This window comes from Lepus europaeus, chromosome 8, assembly GCF_033115175.1.
Source record: "Lepus europaeus isolate LE1 chromosome 8, mLepTim1.pri, whole genome shotgun sequence".
Lineage (NCBI taxonomy): Eukaryota > Metazoa > Chordata > Mammalia > Lagomorpha > Leporidae > Lepus > Lepus europaeus.
Window position 1 is genome coordinate 69360793 of NC_084834.1, and position 18316 is coordinate 69379108.

The 18316-nt window shown below is 51.5% G+C and overlaps 1 protein-coding gene across 1 annotated transcript in view; it reads right to left on the bottom strand.

Moving 5' to 3' along the window:
- Positions 1–12606: 12606 nt before the first annotated feature.
- The window catches only part of HADH (hydroxyacyl-CoA dehydrogenase), a 54737-nt gene continuing 49027 nt past the window's right edge, over positions 12607–18316 (bottom strand). Inside the window, exons 7-8 of the mRNA XM_062199763.1 lie at positions 15127–15243; positions 12607–13470 (exon numbers count right to left, since the gene is read on the bottom strand). Of these exons, the coding sequence (XP_062055747.1) occupies positions 13352–13470; positions 15127–15243 (236 nt within the window). The 3' untranslated portion in view covers positions 12607–13351. The remainder of the gene's footprint in view (positions 13471–15126; positions 15244–18316) is intronic.

Genomic DNA, 18316 nt, shown 5'->3' on the forward strand with positions numbered 1-18316 from the left:
AGATGGAAGGTCTGTCTTTCCCTCCAACTCTACCTTTCAAATAAAACTTAAAAAAAAAAAAAAATCCACACACCCCTAGATAGCCCTTGGCAGAGAAGTTTCCCCATGCTGCTCTGGAGACACACACCAATGGGGCCACGGCCAGAGCGCCAGTCCTCCAGCCACTGCTGGTGTTCGAAGTCGCAGGGTTGATCCCTTCACTGCAGTTACCTCCAAGGAAGGGCCCATGAGCAAAACAAGATGTCTGCGTGGGTTTCCTTGTAAGGAAGGGGAGGCAAAGGTGAAACCCGAGACACAGTGGTTGCTTAGCCAACTCCGTTCACTACGCCACCTCCCACCCGGCATCTGGGAGGGACAGCGCTGCTGTGGGGACCGCCCTGCTCAGGACACAGGTGGAGATCTGCACCACCTTTGTACAGAGGCTGTGGAAGTGGCCCAGAGTTGAGCATCCGAAGCCTAACGGAAGCATGTCATTCTAGACACCACTTATTCAGATCCTGGGGCTCAGTGACCAGACACCATTCTAGAAGCTGCTAACTTTCTAAACTTCTGCCACCTTATTCTGCAGGCCAGAGTAGCTGAGGAGGCATGGAGGAGGGGAGGGCGTGCTGAGGACAGCTCTTTAGAATAAGCATCATGCGCATGAATCAAGCTAGCAGCTCATAGTTAAGACCTGAGGAGTGAAAACCAGAGTTCCCTTACTCTCCTTCATTGAACAGGGCTGCAGGTTATCACTGTGCTCTGTGTCACGGTCTACTGGTATTGAGAAGCAATCAGCAGGGGGGTGGAATACGGAACCAGGTGTCAGCTAAGGTCCTCACCCAGGAGACACCCACGTGAACAGCCACTCACCCACCATCTTCCTGTACAAAAGCTGGGGAAGCCACGTGGGAGCCCACAGTGTCTGGCTTTAGCATAACGCCAGGAAATGTGCCGAGGAAGGCAGGAAGGAAACCCCTCTCCCAGCTCCACATGCCTCCTGCTTGGGTTCAGGACGGGGAATCGGCCCAGGCCCTAGGCCAGGCCCACCACCATGAAAACCAAGGCTGGGAAGGGCCTCCGGGACTCCGTTAGCCAAGGGGCAGACTCCCCGAGCAGCCCGGTGGGAGGGGGGCCGGCAGCAGAGGGGTGCGTGGTGGCCTCATGAAGAGGGGAGCCAAGCACACAGCCCCAGCCACTCCTCAGGATCAGCCCTGAGGCAGCAGGGACTTTGCTCGGCTGGAAGAGGGTAAGCAGAGGCCCCCACAGCCCCCACTCACACCAGACAGCCGACGCATTTACTGCCAAAGAACTCTGGGGCCCCATGGTTTGAAGAACTCAAGGGTTACCATACCACTGCACTGCCCCCGAGAAAGACCCCAGCCAGGCTCTGGCTGTACAGTGGTGATGAAACCCACACCTCCCAGGGCCCCCAGAAAACAGTTGGGCAGCCCCACCCGCCATCCTGCTGTCCTGGATGTAGCCAAGTCCCCCCCCCCCCCCAGGCTTAGCCCTGAGAAGCACTGGACAACTCTGAGTGCAGTTGCACCTGCAGAGCCCCAGGGCAGCAGTCGAACAGCCCTGGAAAGGCGGGTGGCCTTTCCTTAGCAGCTGGGCTCACCGAGGCCCCCAGGAAGCAGAGGGGGCAGCCTCCCCCGCCCCCCAGGGCCCCGAGAGGCACCTGAGCAACCTGTTCTCAGAGGCTCGGCCCATTGTCAGCAGAGGCCCCGGCAAGCAGACACTTGGTCTTGCCCAACCACCCTGGGCCCCAGCGAGGTAGACTTCCCTGAGCAGGTCAGCCCCCGGGGATTCCGTGAAATTGCAGACACCAATAGGCTTCCTGCCCCCTTACCAGGTACACATCCACCTGGGCCCACAGGGGTGGCCCCAAACTCCTCTGACCCTCAAACTGATGGGCACGACCCCCTGCAGCCAGGTACATCCCACACAGCACGGCCAGTGAGCCTGCCCCTGCTAATGAGCTGCATCCCAACTGCTGGTGCAATCCCACAAGCCCCTTGGCCACCGAGACCCCGTCATGTCACCAACACCGCCTCCACTGAGGAAGCCACATGGTCACTACACTTGTGTGCCCACCTGGCACCAAAGTCAACACAGCACATCCAGCCAACATGCCAGGCCACATGCCAGCAGGCCTCCCACGGTGAAAGCCACCCTATGCGATTGGGAGAAGCAAATGACCAAAAACTACCACAGGGACACAAGAAACACGAGGAAGCTAACTCCTTAGCAACAGAACACAAAGAAATGAAAATAGATAAATTGCCTAACAATTCAAAATGACAATTTTAAGGAAATTTACTGAGATACAAGAGAATGCAGTCAATCCAATGACATTGAGAAGATGACTCCAGGACCGGTGCTGTGGCGTAGTAGGCCAAGCCTCCACCTGCAGTGCCGGCATCCCATATGGGCGCCAGTTCATGTCCCGACTGCTCCTCTTCTGATCCAGCTCTCTGCTATGGCCTGGGAAAGTAGAAAATGGCCCAAGTGCTTGGGCCCCCGTACCCACATGGGAGACCCAGAAAAAGCTCTTGGCTTCTAGTCAGCCCAGCTCTGGCTGTTGTGGCCTTTTGGGGAGTGAACCAGTGAAAGGAAGACCTCTGTCTCTCCCTCTCTAATTCTACCTCTCAAACAAAATCTAAGAAAAAAACAAAAACAAAAACAAACCCCAAGATGATTCACAACACTAATAAATTCAGTAAAGAGAGAAAGGTCATAAAAGAGAACCAGTGAGAAAGCTTGGAGCTAGGGGCCAGCCTTGTGGTCCAGCAAGTTAAGCCACTGCTTGTGATGCCAGCATTCCGTATCTCAGCACCAGTTTCAGTCCTGCCTGCTTCCAACCCAGCTTCCTGCTAATGCACCTGGGAAAATGGTAGAGGATGTCACAAGTGCTTGGGCCCTGCCACCAGGTGGGAGACCACAATGGAGTTCTTGGCTCCTGGTTTTGGTCTGACCCAGCAGCAGCCATTGTGACCATTTGGGGAGTGATCCAGCAATAGAAGATATGTCAGTCTCCCTTTGTTGCTCTGCTTTTCAATGTAAATAAATTTTAACTCTATCTTTAAAAAGGAAGAAATCCTGGAGCTGGAGAACTTGCTAAGTGCAAGTGAAAATACAGTTGGGAGCTTCAGAAGACCTGAGCAAACAAAGAAGAAAGAATTTCCAAGCTTGAAGACAGGTCTTTTGAAATAACCCAGACAAAAGGAAAAAAAAAAAAAAAGCCCTTTGAGACTTACGGGACACCATTAAGCAAGCAAACATTTGCATTATGAGCACTCCTGAAAGAGAAGGGAAGTGTCTAGAGAACCTGTTTAATGACATGGTAGTTACTGAATACTTTCCAAACCTTGGCAAAGATATAGGCATCCGGGTCCAGGAGGCGCAAAGGGTCCCTAGCAGATTTGATCAGAAATTCCTTTCTAAGGCATATTATAATGAAAATGATGAGAGAGAGAGAGAGAGAAACTCTAAAATCAGCAAAAGAATTGCATCAGATCACTTATAAAGGAACCCACAGCAGACTGCTCACTTGAAGCCTCACAGGCCAGGAGAGAACGGGATGCAGCCAAGTGCTGAAAGAGCTGCCAGCCTAGACGACTACACGAGCGAAGCTGTTCTTCAGAATGGAAGATGTTCCATGACAAGGAATGCATCAGCACCAGAGGGCCCTACAGGACACGCTGGAAGGAGGCCTCCTTTAGAACTGATAACCAGCAGTAAGAATACACTCAAGGCACAAATCCCAACAGTGGAGCAGCACACAAAGCAGAAGAAAAAAATGGAGTGATCCATATTTTATTTTTTCATTTTTTTCTGGATTGGATTTGTCATATTTAGTAAAGGGTTTTTTTTTTTTTTTACCTGGATTAAGACTAAGTTGTATAATTTTTTTCTTGTAGTCATTAGGTTTTATTATCAGAGTTATGCTCGTCTCTTTAAGATGAGCTGAAAGGCATTCAATGCTTCTCTATTTTCTAAAAGAGCATATTGTTGTGCTATACTCCTTAGGTAAATATTAGGTAGAATTCACAGTAGAACTATTTAAGTCTTTAGTTACCTTCGAGGGAAGATTTTTAAAATGACCAAGTATTTCATGGTTATTCAAAATTTTCATTTTGGGGGCTGGCATTGTGACATAATGAGTATAGCCACTGTCTGTGATGCTGGCATTCCATATGGGTACCAGTTTGTGTCCTGGCTGCTCCACATTGACCCAGCCCCCTGCTAATGGCCTGTGAAAAGCAGTGGAAGATGGCTGAAGTGCCCACCCCCTGCCACCCACATAGGAAACCCGGATGAAGCTCCTGGCTTTGGCCTGGCCTAGCACTGGCTGTTGCAGCCAGCCGGGGCGTGAACCAGAGGATGGAAGACCTCTCTGTCTCTCCCTCTAACTCTTTCAAAATAAAATCTTTAAAAAATTATTTGAGAGGCACAGTTAAAGACAGGGAGGGAGAGACAGAGAGGACTTCCTTCCACTGGTTCACTCCCCAAATGGCCACAATGGCCAGAGCTGAGCTGATCTGAAGCCATGAGCTTCTTCCAGGTTTCCCACACAGGTTCAGGGGCCCAAGCACTTGTGTCATCTTCCACCGCTTTCCCAAGCCATAAGCAGAGAGCTGGAACAGAAAAGAAGCAGCCAGGACATGAACCGGCTCCCATATGGGATGCCGGCGCTGCAGGTGGAGGCACAGCTCACTATGCCATAGTGCTGGCCCCAATAAATAAATCTTTTAAAAACATTCATTTTTTCCATGCCAGTTTTCTGAATTTGTGTTTTTGAAGAAGTATATGCACTTCACATAGGTTGCCAAACTTGTTCACATAAAATTGTTTAACATCCTTTTAAAAATTTCAAAATAGAGCCATGGAGCAAGCAACACTATGGAGCAGCAAGCCTGTCACTGGCACACAGATGCTAAGGGAACAGGATCAGCCTGCTGAAGAGACATCTGAGACCGAGTTCACTGTCACACCATTCACAGTAGCCAAGATAGCAAGTGCACCCAAGTGTCTACCCACAGAGGAATGGACAAGCACAGTGTAGTCTATATACATAAAGGAATACCATTCAGACATAAGTGTTGAAATCGCATCATTTACAACAACACGGATGAACCTAGAGAGCATTTTGCTGGGTGAAATAAGCCCGACACAGAAAAGCAAATACTGCAGGATCTCATGTGTGGGCTCCAAAAACGCTGACCGCCTAGAAGTTGACTAGAACAGCGGTTTGCCAGATGGCAGGAGGGAGGGGGCGAAGGGCAAGGGGGATGGGGAAAGGGTAATAGATGGGCACAGTGGTACAGTCTGGTGCTCTACACACAGGAGGCCTATAGCTAATGATACTACATGCAGTTCCACATAGCTAGCAAGGGGTTTGTTTTATGTTTTATATTCTTCTCACACAATGAGACGGGAAATGTTTGAGATGACAGATACGCCGATTCTTCCAATTTGACTATCACCTGATGTACACATGTATCAAAATATAACATTATGCCTTCTGGAGCCGGCGCCGTGGCTTAACAGGCTAATCCTCCGCCTTGCGGCGCCGGCACACCGGGTTCTAGTCCCGGTTGGGGCGCCGGATTCTGTCCCGGTTGCCCCTCTTCCAGACCAGCTCTCTGCTATGGCCCGGGAAGGCAGTGGAGGATGGCCCAAGTGCTTGGGCCCTGCACCCGCATGGGAGACCAGGAGAAGCACCTGGCTCCTGGTTTCGGATCAGTGCAACGCGCCGGCTGCAGCGGCCATTGGAGGGTGAACCAATGGCAAAAAGAAAGACCTTTCTCTCTGTCTCTCTCTCTCACTATCCACTCTGCCTGTCAAAAAAAAAAAATTATGCCTTCTGAATACATATGTATGATTATATCAACCAGAAATAAAATGCTTGGGGTGGGGAGGAAATCAATGCACTTATTCAATAGATTCTTACTGAGCGCTTGCCAATGCGGTATGCTCAACTAATCACACACTAGCAAACTGGTTCTGTCAGATTGTTTACTGTCTGCATTTGTTAGAGTGACAAGCAACCTTCTCTCTGAATGGGAACTTGAACTAAGAACAAAACAGGTTTCTCTATCAGGAAGAAGGTGGCAGACTGGGAGAAGCCCAGGTTGTGTGCCGGCCAGAGCTGGATGAAACCCACTCCTCCCACTGCTAGACACTGCTCACTGCTTCCTGGGCTATGACAGCGTGGGTCTGTGCAGAGGTATAGTCAGGGCAAGCAAGAGACACCCCACAGACAGGAGGCAGCGAATCACAGAACAGCCCCTTGAATTGATCTCTAATTTTTTAGAGGCCAAGCCTTTTCTTTGCCCAGTGTAAAAAAACATATATTTTAGTATTTCCTGATGCCACAGAACATATGAACACATTTTTCCTGCCCAAGGAAGCTGTTTCCAATCAGGGCCAACCAATCTGTTGCACTCAAGATCAAGGAAGTGTGCCAACAACAAGGGCAGAATCTGGGTTTTATGGGGCCTTCTACACTGATGTGTTTATCAAATATTTTTCTTAACCTATAGTAGTTTGAGATGTTACCAGGGAAATTAAAGATTTGATCTCCATTAACTATGTGGTAGAAGTTAATGTATCTGCCAGATGTAATAAGAATTGCACACACACGGTGGTCACTGTCACACACCATCTCTCCCATTTCTTAGTCACAGTGGATTGAGTAGGTAGTCATTGTCTCAGAACTTGAACTCAGTGAGCCACCTAATTGTGTGCTGCGCCCTAATGATATTCTCTCCCACCAGAGGCACACAGCCCCCCCGACTGACCTGGCTGCATCTACATGTGATTTCAAAGCCCGTTCAGATTCCCTCTGCTCAGACAGGCAACAGCGGCCTTGCGCGCCAGCCTGCCTGTCATGCTCAACACTGGCCACGCCCTCCAGGGCCTCACAGAACGGCTGCGGTGGCGGTCGCCGTGGGGCTCAAAGCCCAGAGGCGCCTTCTGTGCCACCTCGTCCGCTGGCCCCTTGCTGGGGTCTGGCACAGGCTGTGCCTGTCTCACTTCCCAGCTCCCAAGGAGCTGCTGTTCCTCCCGAAGGCAGCCCCTTCCAGAGCCATCCTGCTTCCGAGCGCTTCCAGCCCGAGTGCAACACGGTAATGTTGAGCCCCTGCGGCTGTGGCCTTAAGACCTGTCCGGAGTGACTGCCCCTCTTCTCCCTGGGACCGGCCAACCTCAGCCAGCCAAGACAGGGGATTCCAGCTGGTGATCGGGGACCCTGGGCCGCACAGTCGGGGGGAGGGGCAGGGCTGCCAAGGCGGGAACACAACCTTCTGTCCTTTCTCTGACCTCAGGGCATTTGGGATTAACTGATTTAATAAAGGGGTGCTATAAACTGGACAACCCCCAGTGCACACAGGAGACTTAATGAGAAAAGACAGACACAAGAGAAAAAAAAAAGTCAAGCCCTATTAATTCCCTTCTTGGGCCAGCTCTTGGCAGGAGCCACGGTGGAGCATCGCTTCTAAGAGCCGGGGCACCTTCCGCTCCCAGGGTAGGGAGCGCCCTGCCAGGTGTGCTTTGGGGGATGCACAGCGGATTCCCACTCCACCTTCCTTGTTCCTACCACAAACAGATGTGGTGGAGGGACAGCCTGCACCCTTACCCCCGCTCCCATGGGGGCGAGAGGGCTCTGGCACCCACCTCCATTCCCGCAAGCACAGCCAAGCCTTCACAAGGCTCCAGATGGAGGCACAGGGGCGCAAACAGCCTCCCATAAAACACTCGGTTTCAACAACACCTTCCTGCCCAGGCCGGGTGCCAGGGCCCCCTCCGCCCCTTGGCCCGAGTTGTGGGGCTGTGGAGGACGAGGGAGCAGGTTTCCCCTCCCCAGATCCACTTGCCAAACCCAGGCTCCAGCTTCTTCTAGGACAGTCCAATGAGCATGGGGGCAGGAACGGGGCCACACAGTCTCAGCACTTCCAAGGCTGCCCCGCCCCCACGCTGCTGTGGGAGGGGCTCCACTCTGACAAGCCAACCTCTAGGTCAGCCATGGCATCCTCCAGCTGCTGGGTGATGAGCCAAGAGAGGCTTCCATTAGTTTCAACCCCGAGGGCAATCCTGCTACTGCCCCCTCACCTGGAGTAACTAATTCATAAACATGGGGACTTGGCTCCAGATCACTAAGTCACTCAAAATAAGTCACTCAAAAATACAACCTGATGGCATGCAGTGCCATTCTCTTGTTCAAGCTCCACCTCCATCGCGTTAGGGGACTCCAAGAACCTCTTACTGCACATGCCTTTTTTTAAAAAAAAGATTTTGAAAGAGTTACAGAGAGAGGAGGGAGGGGAAGAAAGAGGGGTATGCAAAGAGAGGGCAGAGAGGGGGAGGGGAGGGCAGAGAGAGAGAGGGAGAGGGGAGGGAGAGGACGAGAGAGAAGGGGGTATCTTCCCATCTGCTGGTTTACATCCCAGGTAGCCACACAGCAAGTTATGGGCCAGGCAGAAGTCAGGAGCCAGGAGTTTCTTCCAGGTCTCTCATGTGGGTGCAGGGGCCCAAACACCTGGGCCATCCTCTGCTGCTTTTTCCAGGCCATCAGCAGGGAGCTGGATCAGAAGTGAAGCAGCTGGGGCATCAACAGCGCCACAATCCCGGCCCCACACGCCTGCTTTTATGCTTGGGACTGAAGTCTCTGTCTGCTGCTCACACATGAAACACAGCTTACCTGGGCAGGGGCCGCCTCTTCCAACCCAGGGCCGTCTCCTCCGGAGCAGTTCTGAGCAGCCCTCTGGGGAGACTGGGAAAGACCCGCCAGGAGCTCCAGCAGCACGGCGTTCCGCAGAGCCGGTCCAACAGCCTCACGTGTGAGACTCCCTTTTATGACGCAGGCCTGTTCCGGGTCTTCTGCCCGCTCCCCCAGGTGTGAATGTTCAGGGCTGACCCAGCCTGGAGGCTGTTGAGGCTTCCTCCCAATGCCTACACCTGATAGGCACTGTGCTCAGGTCCACAGCCATGACCTCACTTGGGCCTCAGCTACCCCACGGGAAAAGTGCTTTCATTGGCAGTGGAGGATGGTCCAAGTGCTTGGGCCCTGCACCCGCATGGGAGACCAGGAGGAGGCCCCTGGCCCCTGGCTTTGGATCAGCACAGCGCGACGGCCGTAGCGGCCATTTCGGGGGTGAACCAACGGAAAAGGAAGACCTTTCTAACTCTGCCTGTCAAAAAAAAAAAAAAAAAAAAAAAAAAAAGAAAGAAAGAAAAAAGAAAAGTGCTTTCATTACGCCCGGCTTACCCGAGAGCTCCAGACAACAGGTTTACCCTCTTTAGTTTACATAGGTAAAGAAACTGGAGGTGAGAACTGGGACCCATGTCTGTTTAATTTCAAAACTAATTAGTATTATACTAATGAATCCTGCAGCAGTTACAGCTGATTTTAAATTAGGCACTGAATAAAATAAATATCAACGATGGCGTTCTTTGTCTTTCAGGAGTTAAATTCTGTTCTGCCATTTCAAAATGGCAGCCAAGAAAGCTGTTGCTGGGGTGAATGCCTCAGCAGTTGGGTGCTGCCTGGGATCCCATATCTGAGTCCCTGGGTTCAAGTCCTGGCCCCACTTCTGATACAGCTTCCTGCTGTATGCACCCTGGCAGGCAAGAGGATGGCTTAATTACTTTCACCCTTGCCACCCAGGTGGGAGACCTGGATGGCGTTCCAGGCTCCCGATTTTAGCCTGGCCCAGCATGGCTGACCCAGCTGACAGGCATCTGGGGGGTAACCACAGAGAGAACATCTCTCTCTCTCTCTGCCTTTCAGGTAAAGTGAAAATTTAGACATAAAAATATTGCTAAAATAGATATAAAACTGATTATGAAACACTGAGACCAATTTTAAAAATAGGATCTATACAACCAAGGTCCTTTCAAAGTATAGTCTTCAAAGTAATGATTCCAGCTGTTGCAACATCAATACCTTTTATAGAAAACTAGTATCATAAAATGATGGCCACACTTTGCATTCTTGGTAGACAGTTACTTAGGGCTAACGTGTGAAAGGTGGAGGGAGACAGGAGAGCATGTGTGAAATGTGCAGCCCTGTCACTCACAGAGGCCGCATAACCAGTGTGTTGCCGTGGGTGCCGTGACTGGCTCCATTGTCTCCAGGGACCGGCTACAGTCACAGATGGGTTCTGAAAGCTGGTTTTAGTCAAACCAAACCAAACCACTTAACAGAACCCAGTGAAGAATCACTTTATAACACAGGATTTTCATTCTGTGGTCTCAACTCTGAGACTTGGTTCCCTCTTCCCTGGGTGCCGTGTCATTTACCAGTACCCAAGCCACACATACACCTTACAACTGAGGTTAATCAAGGGGCAGGTGGCGGGCTGACAGCTGAGGTCCAGTTTGAATGTCCCACACTGGACCAGCTGGGGTTGACTCTCCGGCTCCTCCTCCTTCCAGCTTCTGGCTAATGCAGACCCTAGGGAGGCGACTGTGATAGCTCAAATGATTGGGTTTCAGCCACCGACATGGAGATCTGGACTGAGTTCCTGGCTTTGGTGCAGTCTTGGGCCTGTGCCAGCCACTATGGGCATTTGGGAAGTGAACCAGCAGACAACGCTCCATCTGCTTCTCCACCTCCCAAATAAAGAAAAGTCAAAAGAAAAATGAAAAGCCAGCCAGCCATTTCCCCTGATAAATTGCTGTTAACAGTGAAACCTATGAATAAAGGCCATGACTTTTATTTTTTACCTTACTTTTATTTCACATGACTTTTATCTTTCTAAGTATTACAACTATTCTTCAGAGAAGTCCAGTGATGGCTACACTCAGCAGCTCATTTTGTCTTTTACAACAAGTCATTTCATAAATTGCATGGTTTTCCTTTTAATCTCAAACTTTCACTTCTATCAAAGAGATAAAAGTATCACTAAGAGGAAGGAGAGAGGAGCAAAAATCAAGTATCCTCTGGAAGTGAAACCTGGTAGTTTCTTTCCAGTGTCATGCAAGGCTCCTGAATGCCATGAGGCGGCAGGTTTGGGGCCGCTGGTGCCGGTGTGGCGGCCCAGCAGCACTGCCCGCACCGGCTTGGTCTCCCGAGCAAGTGCAGCCAAAGTGCAGGGGAGGCGGGACTTAAGGCACCTGGGCTCCTGTTAAAGACTCCATGTTCAGCCACAGCCCGCAGCAAACAGCAGCGGCACCTGCATGATGAACCCTTCCTTCCCGCCACCAAGCTCTTCCCAAGCAGCTGTGCTCACCTGAGAGCCACCCCCAGTCCGCCAGGTTCGAGAAGAGAAGGCTATCCACCATCTCTTGCTGGTCCTGGACACAGGGCATAGCAGGTTTCTGACCAGAGTCTGGAAGGCTGACAGTGCATCCGAACCCAGACACCGGACCCTGCTGACAGACACACTGTGGAGTGACCTAAACAATTCAGCGGTCAAGAATGAGCCCTGGGACCAGCGCTGCGGCATAGCAGGTTAAAATCGCCACCTGCAGTGCTGGCATCCCATACGGGCACCAGTTCGAGTCCCAGCTGTTCCACTTGCGATCCAGCTCTCTGCTATGGCCTGGGAAGGCAATAGAAGATGGCCCAAGTGCTTGGGTCCCTGCATCCACGTAGGAGACCTGGAAGAGGTTCCTGGCTCCTGGCTTCAGATTGGCCCAGCTCTAGCTGTTATGGCTATGTGGGGAGTAGACCAGCAGATGAAAAACCTTTCTCTCTGCCTCTCTGTAACTCTGCCTTTCAAATAAATAAATCTTAAAAAAATAAATAAATAAATTTGAGCTGTGCCACTTACAGAACAAGGGCCCAGGCCCTGGGGGTACTCAGGGCAGGCTGCTCACGTCAGGGGTCCTGAGACAGCCTGGGAATGAGCAGGGACTGAGACCACAGGGTAACTAACCTTCAGGGATGAAACGGCAGTGGCCTCGCAGGTGCTTCCTTTTGTTCGTTAGGCACTGTTTTATAATAACCTAAGTTTCCTAAACCAGATCTGGGTAGGGTAGAAGTGTATATATGTATTTATGTACCTATTTTCTCACTAGGCTATAATTAGATTTAAATTTTAAAAAATCAGTCATGAAATCAAGAAAAAAAGCTCTCAAGGAGAGAGACCCGTGATCCAGGAGACCACCCGGGGGCACCCATTCAGGGGAAAGTCTGAAAAGTGCAGCGTCTGCAAGTTTAGAGATGAGGTTTTCCAGTGTGCTACTTTGTTTAGTTTTATCAAACCGAGTTCTAACCAGCTCTGTGACAAACTCTCTGGTGACCCTGGGCACATCACTTAGGCTAATGAGGCCCCTGGAGCTCACTCGGGGCTTCTGATGCTTTTCCAGAACCGCAGTTCTATCTTGGAAGACACTTTCCCAAGCCAATGATGAAAAGCAGCTTATGGCACACTACTTCACTCTGGCGGCAAAGAAGAAACAGATGTTCCTTAGAAGCGTTTCGCTGTTCCCTTGTTGCTGCTGTCCTCGTACGGAATGGGGAGGGGACAGCCGCAGGCAGGGTTTACGCAAATGCCTTCTCCTGCCCTTCCCTCTCCAGCTCTGCCACTTTAAAACATAGGCCAAAGAAGACCGGGCAAACCTCCCGCCCAAACTACCAACCTTTTCCTTTTACAATCACTTAAGCATATTACAATGTGAAGTTATACATGTTTATTTCAATTCAGATTTTTACAGATGAAAAGATTGCATTTTATTAGTCAATTTACAGGCAGTTTGCAGCACTGATTTCTCACGAGAGAAGGACAGACAGATGGCGATCATGAAGCTCTGTGGCTCTGAGAGACCAGGAAAACCGACCTCTTCCTGTAGACGGAGCACCCAGAGAGGTCCCCTCCAGGACAGCAGCCATATCTCCATGACGACCTGAGTGAAGACAGAGCGTCGCACGGGTGCCCAGGAGGTAGGGTAAGGCTCGGAGCTGCAGGTGGCCAAGTGTTCTGTGAAGGCGAGACCTAGGTGCTGCCCAGGCCCCTTCCCAGGCACACTGCATCTGCCGACGGCCTGAGGCCCCCAGCGCGGCCACCGTGAGCACTGGGCATTGTCACTCCCAGAGGAAGTACTTCCCTTTCATAGGCAAATGAATTCGGCCAATTCTTTATGAAAATGACAAGGTCCCAAAGAACACTGCTTCAAGGCACCAAGGGTGGAAAGCTTTTTAGAAAACACAGAGAAATGAACAGATTACAAAAGGCAAAAATTATTCTCCATGGAAGAATTTCTTATTACCCTAAGTCGCGTACATAATTACTTCAGAAAGATCACAATCAAAATGCACACTGAAGGCTGCACTGTGTGAGGATGCGTCTCACCCAACAGCACTCCCACGGGCACGCGGCGCGCACTCGCAGGTGGAAGTCCTTCCTGAATCCCGGGCCGCGCCTCACTTGTGTTTGTAATACCCTTCTCCGGTCTTCTTGCCGAACTTCTTCTCGGCTACCAGCTGATTCAGGGACTGGCTGGGCTGAAACAGGGGGTTCTTCGAATCCATTTCATGCCACCCTGTTGGGAGGAGGGACAAAGCATTGGGCTCCCTAGATCTCGGCATTCCCAGAGCAAGTCTGGTGGCACAGCCTGGGCAGGGGGCGCCCCTCAGGCCGCGGTGGCTGGTGCAGCCCCATCAGTCCCTTTGCGGGGGTGCTGCCGGAAGCCCAGCGGCCTCATGGTTCCCCTAGTGTGTCCAGCCTCTCCCTGGACATCAGTAAAGCCAAAGGTCCAAGGACACCAACAGAAGCTGTGAATTTTCTGGGCACGCTCCCCGTTGGCAGGGAAGTCTCAGAACACACGTGAAAAGCCTGAATTCCTACCACTGGTATTCTGCATCATCATCAAACTCAACATTTCAAGCTTCAATTAGAAGAACGCTTTTTGCACCTCCCCAAAATTCCTATGTCAGTGTTTGTTGTGAAATGTGCAGTAATGACATATGTTCAACTTCAGTTTTATTAAATTTTTACCCTGTCTTTAGAGTTGCTAATTCAAATAAACACAGCTTAGAAAATGGTTGTGTATCTTCACTGCAATGGCGGCCACACAAACCAACTCCTACATAAGATATTATCACTGGGGGAAGTGGGTGAAGGGTACACAGGACCTGCAGGTGGATATCTGCAACTTCCTGTCAATTCGTAATTATTTCACTGTTTCCAAGTGAAGTTTAACAAAAGCTACCCTTACCCTGTAAAGAGTCAGTGGGGGCTGGCGCCGTGGCTCAACAGGCTAATCCTCCGCCTTGCGGCGCCGGCACACAGGGTTCTAGTCCCGGTCGGGGCACCGATCCTGTCCCGGTTGCCCCTCTTCCAGCCCAGCTCTCTGCTGTGGCCAGGGAGTGCAGTGGAGGATGGCCCAAGTGTTTGGGCTCTACACCACATGGGAGACCAGGATAGGCACCTGGCTCCTGCCATCAGAACAGCGCGGTGCGCCGGCCGCAGTGCGCTACCGCGGCGGCCATTAGAGGGTGAGCCAACGGCAAAGGAAGACCTTTCTCTCTGTCTCTCTCTCTCACTGTCCACTCTGCCTATCAAAAAATTAAAAAAAAAAAAAAAAAAAGAGTGGGCAGCCACACTCTTCCTTCCCTAGCAATCTATCTCATCCTTGAATCTCTAACCTGCTGTGATGGTTTGGATGTGGTTTGTCCCCCAAAGGTTTACCAGCTGGAAGCTTGGTTCCCTGTGTGCTGTGGATTGGTCGGGCCTCTACGATGGGGGCGGGGCTGACATGGGCTGCACTCAGGCATGGATCAATGCTGTCCAGGGGAGTGGCTCCGCCTTCCTGCCCCTGGATTAGTTCTCCACTGAGCAGACCTGTCTGGTAACCAGACAACCCCGCCCCTCGGCCCCTGCTGCACACAGCTGTTTTCTTTTCGTCTTCTCCTCCATGTTGTGACACAGCCAGGGGACCCCTCATCACACTCAGTGCCACGCAGTCTTGACTCTTCAGCCACCAGCATCACCAGCCAAACAAGCCTTTCTTTATACACTACCCAGCCTCTAGGACTCAGTTATAGCAACACAAGATGGACTAAGACCATCTCAGGACTGCGCGAGATCTCTCACTGAGTCCCCTGAAAACATCTGTTTGAAATCTGCATGGTAAATAATGGCTGAAGGAGATGACTTCAGTGCAGTTGAAGAACGACAACAAAGTTTCCATTCCTACCGTCTATGATGAACTTCGTAGTATCCAGCCCCACGTAATCAAGGAGCTCAAATGGGCCCATGGGGTAGCCGGCTCCCAACTTCATGGCAGTGTCAATGTCCTCCTTGGATGCATCGCCTGAGCGGAAAAAGGCAGTGCTGAGCCACCTTGCCCATAGCTCTCCCCGCTATGGCTAGTGCCAGAATGACTAGGATCCTCTATACTCCCACATCCAAAACACACCTGCAGCAGGCTGTCTCCGGCTTGCTGAGACTCGGTCTCAGAGTCCATGCCACATACGGAACATTCTTCTCAGACACTGCGCCAGCTCAGCACTGTGCCCTCACTGACTGAGTGACGGGGCCCTGAGGCCTAGAACACAGGCTGCTTCCCAATGGATCAGGACTGCCCAACTCAGAAGGTCTTTTATTGAAAATGGGGTTTTGTTTTCTCCAAAAAGGAAATACCAAGCTTTCTGCTTTTATACGTACTGTGTATTTCTTTTCGAGCTTTCTTGGTGCTGTAAGTAATGAGTATTCTGAACTCACATGCACAGCGGAGGTCCCCATTTAGACAAAAGCCCTGGGCTGACGCCAGACTGCCAGCATGTCTGCAGTGTGACACTAAGACAAGTGTCATCTTGTTTTTTTTTTCCTTGGACTTTTACCCTGAGCATGCTGTCCTTGGGCCACAAGTGGTCTTGACCAAAAACCACCCGTTCCCTTTCTCCCAAATCAGAAATGAAACAGTTATAGTAGGGTGGCTATCTACAATTTTGGTTCATTCAGATGATTAAACTATTATTTTTCATGGGTTACATTGTTAGTAGTACACTAATTAGGCTTAGAAGCCTCTGAGAAATCAAGATTTGAGTTGTAGGCCATAAGAAAGCAAACAAGGTCACATATATCAGCCTCATCAGGTGGCCTTGCTCATTCAACTTTTATTTGTATCTATTATGTAGCAGGCTTCAGAGACTGAGGGTCTTAGAGAAACACAAACTGAGACTCAAGGAACTCCTACCGGGAGTGGGAGGCCTTGGAAGCGTGGCCCCCACAATCCAGCCTACCAGGCTGTGGGCCCATGAAGATTCACACAGCTCTGTGAGCAGGGATGTATTTACGCAGACTTCTCCGAAGGCACCGTGTCCAGGTCCCGAGGATGAAAGGGATCCCGAGACCAGAGTGACAGGCAAGGGTATGCCGGGTGGAGAACAGCACGTGCAGAGGAGGGAGGAGGAGGGAGGAGGAGGATGGAGGCGGACGTGCCCTTGGCACCACGGAACTCACTGAGCTGACACACCACACCGCTGTGGGAGCCAGGGAAATGCTGGAAGTGCCAGCCTCCCAGGCTCCCCACTCAGGGCTCAGCCCTGCTGCTCCCTACCTGCTCATGCTCACTCCTCAGAGAAGCCCCTCCTCTGGACGGCAGGCCAGGATCCCCTCATCCCTCCACTGCAGCTCCCCCACGACCGTGCATCACAGCCGAACACTCCATCTGTGGGTTCCCGTGCTCTGGGCAGGGCTCTCCATCAGAATGCGGTTGACATCCTGGCTCCAACCTACCTGAAGCCATGTAATCACATCTAAATTCAAGGACAAGGCAATGAACCCTAGAGGAAGACTATAATTCTAGATTCACAGATGCACTTGAGGACTATTTTCTATTCAAAAAAAAAAGGGGGGGGCTGGCATTGTGGCATGCAGGTTGAACCATTGCCTGTGACGCTGGCATCCCATGTGGGTGCGGTTAAAGTCCTGGCTTCTCCACTTCTGATTTAGGTCCCTGTTAACACACCTGGAATGCAGCAGAAAATGGCCCAAGTGCTTGGGCCCCTGCCACCCATGTAGGAGACCCGGATTGAGTTCTAGGCCCTTGGTAACAGCCTGGACCAGCAGCCATTTGGGAAGGGAACCAGAAGATGGAAAACCAATCTCCATCTCTCTCTCTCCCTCTCCCTCTCTCTCTCTTTCTGTAACTGCCTTTCAAATAAATAAAATCTTTTAAAAAATACAAAGATACAGCACATCAGAGGAAAGAATCTACACCATTCTACAAAGTAAGCACAAGTCTTCGGACTCTGAGTACAGAGCAGAAGAGGCAAAGAGACACTGGTGTGCTGACTGAGAGTTAACTGGTGTGTGTTTTAGACCAAGAATTCCAAAACTTCCTTAGAGCAAGCACTCTGCTGTGGGTCCAACACTGCTCCTGGGGAAGCGCGCGCGCACACACACGCACACACACACGATTCTGCGACGGATACCTCCTCCACTTCTCCCAGGCCAGAGCCCCTCACCTCAGACAAGACCACAAACAGCCTCCTCAGTGGACTCCCAAAGCTGCAGACCAGGATCTGGGAGCAGCCCCAGCCCACTTCTTTCGCTGGCTCGTCAGTGCCCCCTGCCGGCCATCCTAAGCACTAACAACAGAGGCGCCCAGCAGCAAGGCCTTGGAAGGTGGACCACAGCTCCTCACTCGTCAATAGTTTCCTAAATGACAAGGAGGAGGGTCCAGACACTGCCCCATTAGACAGAACAGAGTAACAGGAGAAACGTGCGCCATGCCACAGAGAAGGGGGAACAAGCGGCCCAAGGCAGGGCCCAGTGTGGAGTTAGGACAAGAGAGACTGCGTCCTGCTGAGCGCATGAGAGAAAGGTAGGAGTATGGAAGGTGGTGGCAGGTGACAGCACCAAGCAGGCTGCAGGGGAGAGCTGAGGGCAGGGTATCATACAGTGGCTGGGGACAGGCTCACAACATCCCAGGACCTGCTACGTAGCAGCACAGCTCACACCACCCTGCCAGCGCCTTGCAAGGGACAGTGGTGTAGTGTCCCAGCCTATGCAGCCTCTACCTTCTGACCCCCCCAGAGATGATGGGGCTGATGGCACCCAGGCTTCGTTCACAGTGGGAGGGGCAGGAGTCAGGGAGAACGAGGGTAGCATGGCCGACTACCAAGGAGGTAGGCCCAACGCTGTGGCTGCAGGACCCAGCGGGAGGGCAGAGGGGCAGGGAGCCACCACTGGAGCCGTGGGCAGTGTGTAAGAGGGCTGATGGGGCCTTGTGGTTTCTGAAGAATGTTTAGCTGTCCAGGGGCCTGGCCAGAAGGGAGCCTGCGTGTTCGTCCTAGGAGCGCCCCCACTCAAAGCTGTACTGACAGTATCAAGGGTGTGGCAGAAAGCTCTCGCTGGAGGAGCTAGGAGAGGCAGTCCCA